The sequence below is a fragment of the Calidris pugnax genome, unplaced genomic scaffold, assembly GCF_001431845.1.
Source record: "Calidris pugnax isolate Ruff unplaced genomic scaffold, ASM143184v1 scaffold2354, whole genome shotgun sequence".
Lineage (NCBI taxonomy): Eukaryota > Metazoa > Chordata > Aves > Charadriiformes > Scolopacidae > Calidris > Calidris pugnax.
The window spans coordinates 1-8,968 of record NW_015092553.1 but is presented as its reverse complement, the minus strand read 5'-3'; the positions used below and the strand labels follow the sequence as shown (position 1 = coordinate 8,968).

Below are 8,968 nucleotides of genomic sequence, written 5' to 3'. Positions count from 1 at the left end.
CCACGCACACCCCCTGCCCCCACACTCACTCCGCCGGCAGAACTCGGCAAACTCCTCCAGGGGGGAGCTCAGGGCCGCGGGGAAAAACCTCCCGGGGTCCTCCATGTAGCAGAAGGGGGACACGGGCCAGCAGCGCGGGGACAGGGCCAGCACCTTCACCTCCGGCACATCCGCCACCGAGGCCGGCGCCTGGGCACGGGGACACGAGGGGGGCTCAGGACAGGGCCCGGGAGCCCCGCAGGGAACGCGGGCGGCCCCCGGCCTCCCCACCCCACCGGCACCCTCACCTCCTCCAGGCCCGGCTCCAGCTCCAGAAGCCGCCTGTCCTGCTCCTGCAGCTGGAAGAGGTGAAACTGCTGCTGGAGCTCCTCCGACTCCGCCAAGTTGCTCAGCATCTGCTGGGGGAAGCGGCTGGGGAAGCACAGCCCGATCTGCTCCACGATGGCTCCCTCCAGCCAGGACGGCCCTTGCGCCAGCAGCCGGTCACCCAGGTAGTGCCTGCCACGGCCACCAGCAGCGGGTCAGGGGCCGGCCCGAGCCCCGTGGCCACCAGCCGCCCGCCGGGAGACAGAGACACCCCCAGGCACACGGCCTGGCAGCGCCCCGTGGGGACGCAGCCCCCCTCACCGGTAGAAGTGCTCGAAGGTGTGGGCCAGCTCCAGGCCACTGAAGACGACGAAGGGCTCCAGGATCTGCTGCAGCCGCTGCAGCGGCCCCGCGCTGCCCCCGGCCCCGTGGAGCTCCTGGATCTGCCCGTCCAGGTAGCGGGCAAACTGCTCGCTCACCTGCAGAGGGACAGAGCTGGCTAAGGAGGGGGGACACGGGGTGGCCACAACCTCCCTGGGGGGCAAACCCTGGGGCTCTCGGGCAGGGGGTGCCCAGACACCAGCCCAAGGGCAGAGCGCGCCAGGGCTGGGGCCACGCCATTGACAAGCACGGCACAGCGGCAGTCGGGCACCGGGCAGGGCCACCGCAGGGCAGGGCCACCCCAAGGCCAGAGCGCGCCAGGGCTGGGGCCATGCCATGACAAGCTGCAGTCGGGCACCGGGCAGGGCCACTGCAGGGCAGGGCTCAGTGGCCCAGGGGGAGAACGACCACCCACCCAGAGCTTGCCCCGCGGCTGGGGGCCAGAGCAACCTCCCCAGCCCGCTGAGGGCACAACCCCGGTGCCGGTGCCACGCTCCCTCGACTCACGTGCAGGGTGGCAAGGAAGGAGAGCTGCAGCAAAGCCCCCGCGAAGCCCTGGCCCAGGGCCAGCACGAAGGCGGCCTGCTGCCCAAAGAGCTCCTCCGTGGCGCCGCGCAGGCGCTGGTACAGCCCGCAGTATCGCTCCACGAGGTCCGGCGCCTGCCCTGCCGCCTCCAGGAACCGCTGCACCTGCGGGAGGGAGGCAGCACCCGAGGGGTGAGAGCCCCAGAGAGGGAGGCAGCACTCATAGGGTGAGAGCCCCACAGCGGGAGGCAGCACCCGAGGGGTGAGAGCCCCACAGAGAGAGGCAGCACCTGAGGGGTGAGAGCCCCACAGAGGGATGCAGCACCCGAGGGGTGAGAGCCCCACAGCAGGAGGCAGCAGTCAAGGGGTGAGAGCCCCACAGAGGGAGGCAGCACCCGAGGGTGAGAGCCCCACAGCGGGAGGCAGCACCCGAGGGTGAGAGGAGGGTGAGAGCCCCACAGCGGGAGGCAGCACCCGAGGGTGAGAGCCCCACAGCGGGAGGCAGCACTCATGGGGTGAGAGCCCCACAGTGGGAGGCACCACCAGAGGGTGAGAGGAGGGTGAGAGCCCCACAGCAGGAGGCAGCACCCAAGGGGTGAGAGCCCCACAGCGGGACACACCTGTGTGTGTCTCCCAGGAACATCCACAGCCCCAGCCTCACTCTGCTGACACCAGGTACGGCCCCATGCCCTCCCCAAGCTCCCGTGCAGGGTCCCACACGCCCCCTCCGGCCCCCCCAGCCGGCCCCCCAGGCTCTACCTGCTGCTGCACCACGCCGCGCCAGCACTGCGAGATGCCCCACAGGCCGCTCGACTTCTCCACTGCTGCCTTTGCAGCTCTGGATGGCACCTCCTTGTTCTTCCCCTCCTTCCCGCCTGCCAAGGGACAACCCTGGGCTCAGGGGGCTCTGTGGGCAGGGTCTGCACCCCGACCACCAACAGCCTCCCCCTCGCCCTGGGGGGCGCAGGGCAGAGGGCAGGGTCTGCACCCCGACCACCAACAGCCTCACCCTCGCCCTGGGGGGCGCAGGGCAGAGATGCCGGGGAGGAACCGCGGCGCCGGAGGGACGGCCGTGAACGTTCCCCAGCCCCGGAGCCTTCTGTGCACGGGCCTCCCCCACGGCTGCAGCCCTGGCCCTCTGGACCACCGCCCCCAGCCCCACGGGAGGGCAGCCCCTCGCTCACCGGCTGCTCTTGCCTCCTCTGCCTCTGGGACACCGGGGTCCACGTGCACCAGGAGCTGGGTCAGGCGCCGCACACGGGAACCGAAGGCGGCGCCGCGGCTCACGGGGCGGCTCGACGGCTCCTGGCTCTCCAGGTACTCGCTCAGCAGCCAGGACAGGGGGCTGACGCCATGGGGGTCTGTGGGGCCAGACGGACTCAGAGCCGGGTGCCTCAGCCCGGGGCACGGCGCCCAGGGGCCCGGGAGAGCGCGGGGTACCTGGGCTGGTGATGCTCTGCACCAAGGGGTTCACCAGGGCCTCCCAGCACGTCCTGCCCAAGGCCCGGGCCGCCTCGTCGTCGGGGAGGAAGCGGTCGGCGAAGCCCTGCTCGTGCCGCAGCGCCCGGTTCAGCCTGCAACAGCCAGCGGGCAGCACCCGGCGCTGACGGGCACCTGCCCACGGCCGGGGGGCTCCCCCAGGAAAGCAGAGCGCGGCGGTTGCTCCCTGCCCTGGCCCTTGCCGGGCACCGCGGCTCAGCAGCCCCCGTCACCCCCAGCAGCTGGGGCCCCTCGCCATCCCCCCAACTGGGGGGCTCTGCAGCGGCTGCAGCCGTGAGATCCTGAGTCTGACCAACCTCTGCCAGGTCAGGACACACCGGGCCCTGCACTGACCAACCTCTGCCAGGTCAGGACACACCAGGCCCTGCAAGGCGCCTCTCTGATGGGTTAGCTGGGGGGGGGGACCCCAGGGTGCCCTCTGGAACCACCGGTGGCCAGGGAGGGCCCCACCTCTCCAGGTGGGACACCCAACTGCTCCTCTCCTGGCCCTGCAGCCCCCCCAGCACCGTCCCCACAGGCCCCAGGACACCAGGGACGCGATGGCGCAGCCGGGAGAGAGAACTCACCTGCCAAAGAGCTGCAGCAGTCGCCCCCGGTCCCGGCAGATCTCCTGGCACCAGGCATGAGCCCGAGCAGTGCAGGAGAGGAACGTCCGCCGGCACAGGTGCTCCTTGAAGATGGGCCAGAAGGTGGGCTTGGGACCCAGCACCTCGATGCCACGCACACGCGTGTCAATGCCGCCCTACAGGAGAGTGTCACCCTCAGCTCCTCGGGCACGGCCCTGGCGCCCCACGCCGCCGGCCCCCTGCCCGGCCCCCGCTCCCCTACCTGCTGGCACCGCTTCACCCGGATCTGGATGACGGGCCAGAAGCGGGTCATGTTCTCCAGCAGGATCACTCTGCTGTCCGAGGGCAGGACGGTCACCTGCAGGCACACGGCGAGCCTTCAGCACGCCCGGCGGCGAGCACCAGCCACCCTGCAGGCTCCCCCGGCCGCCCCCCATCAAAGCCACAGCCTCTGTCTCCCCCAGCAGCCCCTTCGCAGCCACAGCCCCCCCCGCCAGGCCCCAGCTCCTGGCTCACAGCCCCCCACTCCCACACCAGCCCGCGCCAGACTGGGCTGCAGGGCTGCCCGTGCCCAGGGCTCCAGCACCCGCTGCCTGCAGCCAGGAGGAGGCTCCCGCAGCACAGCTCCTGCCACCCCCACCTCCCCGGGGGGACACCTCCCGGGGCCCCCCACCGAGGCGAGAGCGTCTCGGGGCACAGCAAGGAGCAGCCTGACGCTCCCGGGGGGCCCCGAGCAGCCCCTGCCAGACTCACCGCGTTGAGCTCCGTTCTGATGGTGGCAGGGCTCTCTCCCCCCAGCACCACGACACGGGCCGGCATGTAGCTGGAGTCCTCGCTGGCCACCAGCATGCTCATCTCCCTGCAGCACAGCAAACAGCCTGTGCCCAGCAGCCCCCACCACCCCGCCCTGGCCCCTGCCACCCCACGCGCTGCTGCCCACACCCCGCAGCCCCCGGCTCGGCGACCGCGGGGACAGAGCTCGCACAGAGCCCCGAAGCCCTCTCCTCCCCCCACAGCCACCGGGCCCCCTGGCCCCAAGGCCCCCCCGGCCCAGCCCCACCTGATCACCACCCCACACTGCATGTGGACAGTGATGAAGTGGGAGCCGGTGCTGCCGTTGGACTCCCAGTAGGTCTTGGGGTTCCTGTCCGTCAGCTTGCTGGCACGGTGCGGGTTGGAGGAGACCTGCACCTTCTCCCAGCACTTGTCCTCCTTCACCTCCACGCTGGAGCCTGTGGGGAGAGCACGTGGAGCCACCAGCTGCCGGGACAGCCCCCGCCAAGCGCAGGGGGCCGAGCTCCCTCTCCCCACACTCACCTCGGCACAGGTTGCGCAGAAAGACGTCAAAGAAGGGGATGCTGATGGGCCGGTGGCTCCGGCGGTGCTCCTCGATCTGCCCCAGCACCAGCTACGGGATGGGGCGAGACTCTCACCGGGGGGCCCTGGGTCCTCCTCCCCTCGCCCACCCCAGGGCTGCGGCAGGCAGAGAGCAGAAAGCTGCCCCTCGCTGCCAGGGACAGACGGACGCCCCCCGAGACCCAGAGCCTCCCCGGGCCCACCTGGATGCAGCCGGCCAAGATGCTGGTCGTCAGCTTCTTGTAGAGGTTGGCGTACTTCTCGCAGTCGCTCACCAGGTCGAGCAGGGCTGGCACCAGCGACGGGGCCGTGCTGTGCTTGTCCAGGGCTTTGGCCAGGGCCTCGCGGGTGCCCAGGCGGCACATCACCACCGCGCAGTCCTTGCTGGCCGTGGCCAGGCGGTGCAGGAAGCCAACCACCTCCTGCACCACCTGCCGAGCAGGAAGCCGTGAGGGGCCGGCTCCAGGAACGCCCCCCCCGGCCCCAGCAGGGGGACGCTGCCGCGCTCCATCCCCTCCACCCCGACGCCAGAGCCTGGCCGGGCACACCAGCCACCGGGACGTGCCCACGGCCGGGACGGCCGCCCCCCACCTCTCCCGGCACCTTGGCACCCCCTCACCTCCCGGTCGCTGCTGTGGGCGCTCAGGGAGGACAAACAGGGCTCCACACACTCGTGCCAGGGCAGCACGTCCTCCTGGTAACCGTCCAGGAACTTGTGCAGGATCCTGAGCCACAGAGGGAGCCCGCTCAGACCGGGGCACACAGACAGCAGAGCCACAGGCAGCCCCGCTCCCGTGCCCCACTCACCCCCTGCCCCACTGGGAAGGCTGGCACCCCACAGGGACTGGGAGCCAAGGCTCCACAGGCACCTCGGACACCCCATCAGCACCCAGCCGTGTGCTGTGCTGCTCCTGCGTGTCCCCACCAGCACCCAGACATACGCTGCTCTCTCACCAGATGGGCCCGTGCCCCAGGACACCCCAATCAGCACCCCAACTTAAGCTGCTCTCTCACCAGATGGCCCCGTGCCCCAGGACACCCCAATCAGCACCCCCTGACAGGAGCTGGAGTGCACTTGCCCCTGCCTCTGGTGAAGAACAGCCCCCTCAGGACCCACAAACATGCGCCATGGTGTCCCCCCGACAGCACCCGCACTCACACCCCCGCGGAGGGCCCAGACCCCCCACTGCATCCCCCTGGACCCACCTGAGGATGCTCAGGCTCACGTCCTTCTCCGCCCCCAGCAGCTCCAAGCTGCGCAGCAGCAGCCTGAAGCACCGCTGGTCCTGCAGCAGCTGGGCCACCTCGCCAGAGGGGACGGGGCCCCCGCTGCACAGCTGCCGCTCCAGGGCCACCACCACGTCCTTTGACAAGGTGCCGTCCCCCAGGCCGTCCAGAAGCTTCCGCACGTCCCTCAGGTCCAGCGGGGCCTCTCTGCCTGCTGTGACAAGGACACGTGGGCCACCCCACAGCTGCCAGCGGGGTGCTCTGCCCTGCCAGGCGAGGCAGCCCTGCCCGCTGCACCCCTGGGGCCGTGGCACGGCAGGGGCTGCGGGTGGCACGTACCTGCCGTCTCCGGGCCCGGGGGCAGCCGGTGCTCCGCCAGGCGGTTGATGGCGCTGAGGGCCAGCATGGCCTGAGGGCAGCCCGTGCTCTGCCCGTCCCACAGGCAGCTCTGGAGCACCGTGGGGAGATCACAGCTCGCCAGCTGCTCTGCCAGGCCCCGGTGGCTGTCCATCAGCATGTTCACCACCAGCAAGCCGTTCTCCACGCCTGAGGAGCCCCTGCAGGGACAGAGCGATGCGGGCCCCTTCCTCCCCTAAGCACGGAGCCCCCCTGCACCCCAAGCCACCCGCCTGCCTCGCCCAACCCCACCACGCAGAGGGTCCCCCCGCTCCCCCAGTCCTCTGCCCCTACCCTGGCACCCTCTGCATGGTGCTCATGGCAGCAGGGATGGCGCTCAGCAGGCTCGCCGAGCCCTCGCTGGAGGCAGAGCCGATGCTGGCAAAGATCTCCCGCATCATCTGCGCGTCCGCGTGGTTCAGGGCCAAGGGCTTCCCACCGGCACCTCCTGCCTCGCCGGACACGGCGCCCACCAGCACCTTCAGGGCCTGCAAGGTCAACGGCAGTCAGGAGGGCAGCGGGCATCTCCGCCACCCCGGGCGAGCCTGCACCCTGCCCGCCCCCCTACAGCACCCCCTGCCACACTCACCGCCAGGCCAGCCTGCTGCACCAGGGCGGAGGAGGCGTGCTGCTGCATGCAGGCCAGCACAGCCCGCACGCCGCCCTCCGTGGCAAACGGCAGGCGCCAGTCGTACTTTGCCATCAACACGGCCAGCAGCCGCAGCGCCACCACCACCAGGGCCTTCTCTGCCACCTCCGTGCTCAGCAGCTCCACTGCCACGTTCACCAGCTTCTCCCTGCACGGGAAAGGACACATCAGGAGGAGCCTCCTGCCAACGTCACCAGCACCCCAGGCCCTGCAGCCCACCCTCTCCCTGCCCACACGGCTCTACCACCTCTGGCTCAGCCCCAGCAATGAGCCTGCCTGGGACAAAGGGACACAAGATCTCTTCTTGCCGAGCACACGGGGACATACCGGCCTTCCCACCCCCACTGCCACCTCCTGCACTCCCACCTCCACTGCTGTCCCCCCACCCTGCCGACACGGCCCTCCCCAGCCAGCAGGAGGGCTGCGCAGCACCCCACGGCTCACCCAACGCTCCTGCTCCCCAGCCTGCCCTGGGCTTTGCCAACGAGGTGCTCGGACTCAGGCTCCTCCTCCAGGATCCTCACGATGTGCTTCAGCCCGGCCAAACGCAGCCCAAGCTCAGAGCTGCCGCTCCGGATCACGTCCACCACGGCTGCAATCTTGGCCAGCGAGCCCCCCTCGCTCACCCCCTCGCAGCTGCCCAGCGCTGGCGGGAGGAAGGCAGGGACACAGGGTCAGGGCAGCAGGAACATCCCCAGCGACTCCCGGGGTGCCACGCACCCACAGCGCCCACAGCCCCCCTCCCCAGGCAGCCTCCGGGCACCTGCCCTCCCCAGCCCTGCCCAGAGCCTTCCTCCCTCGAGGCGACGGAGCCGCCAGCACCCTCCCTGGCCCCGGCGCAGCAGCCTCTACCTCTGATCTGCTCCTCCGTCAGCTCCGGGAAGAACAGCCCTTCCCTCTCCAGGAGCTCGCTGAACAGCTGGGAATCCGACTTGGAGGCCGCAGCGGGGCTCTGGGGAGGCACTGGGGCTGCAGGAAGGTCTTCCTTGGCTGCCTTGGCTGCTGTGGCTTCAGGGCCAGTGCTCCTGCAGCCGGCACCCTCCGAGGACACTGTGGGGCTCCCCCCACCATCCTGCTCAGCCCCCCCACCCAGGAAGTATTTGGCGTAGACGTGGGAGCCGCGCAGGTCCCGTTGAACGCCGCCCTGGCAGCGCTTCTCCAAGACATGCAGCACCTTCTGGGCCAGCTCCACAGGCACCGACAGCTGGATCAGGGCTTCTTCATCCATCTCCAACAGCTGGACAGACGGGCTCAAGTCAGCCCTCACGGACTCCCCACAGACCCCACGCCCCTTGCCACAGCCAGTGCCACAACGCACAGAAAGGCTGCGCTGCCGGAGCCCCCCAGGGCCATTCCCCAGTGCCACCCTCCCCTGGCTGCCCCCAACCCAACTACCACCAGCCTCTGGTGCCCACCTGCACTCACCACAGCCAGAACCACCCCACGGGCTCGCCTCGCCTCCCAGACCTCGCTGGACACAATCACTCCTCCAGGGCCACGGGAGACCGCGTTTCCCCATCTCCCCTCACCCCTTTGCTCTGCCCAGCTCCCCACGCTTTCATCACCCCCCACTCTAGACCCACTTCTGCCCCGTTCAGGCTCTCCCTGCACAGCTCAAACCTTGTCATCTCCTCCTCTGGCCCGCTGTCTTCCCCAACGCTCTCCCTCCCTCCCGTTTCCCCACGGCAGGCTCCAGCCCGTACCTGCCCTCCCTGGTCCTGCTGGATGAGGTAGGTGATCTCTTTCTGCTCCTGCGCTTCCAGCTTCTTCACAAAGAAGAGCAGCTCCCACCACTCGGCGCGGCTCAGGGCCCCTGCAGCCTTGGTCGGCTGCTCCCCCAGGTAAGGCAGGGAGTAGAGCCCCCCAAAGGGCTTGCAGAAAAACGGCTGCCCAACTGCAGGAGGGCAGAGGAAGGAAGGGAACCGTCAGCTCTGCCAATTCCCCCATCCTCTGCTGCACAGCCATTCCCCACATCCCCACTGCCCCACAGCCTGCCGGGGGAAAAGCAGGTGACGGGAGGGCAGCGAGACAGGGGGAGCACGCTGGGAGGAGACCCCAGAAG

The 8,968-nt window shown here is 70.2% G+C and overlaps 1 protein-coding gene across 1 annotated transcript; it reads right to left on the bottom strand.

Annotated features, from left to right (window-relative positions):
- Positions 1-23: 23 nt before the first annotated feature.
- LOC106900510 (cullin-9-like) lies at positions 24-8,800 on the bottom strand (the record flags this gene model as incomplete). Its single annotated transcript, XM_014962597.1, has 21 exons — positions 24-189; positions 288-498; positions 628-785; positions 1,195-1,377; positions 1,972-2,087; positions 2,397-2,573; positions 2,653-2,786; positions 3,279-3,454; positions 3,541-3,636; positions 4,032-4,137; positions 4,339-4,510; positions 4,596-4,686; positions 4,838-5,065; positions 5,254-5,359; positions 5,841-6,075; positions 6,201-6,418; positions 6,552-6,745; positions 6,847-7,054; positions 7,351-7,552; positions 7,759-8,143; positions 8,610-8,800. Coding segments are annotated over 21 exons (3,753 nt in total), but the record flags the coding sequence as incomplete, so codon positions are not given.
- Positions 8,801-8,968: the final 168 nt, after the last annotated feature.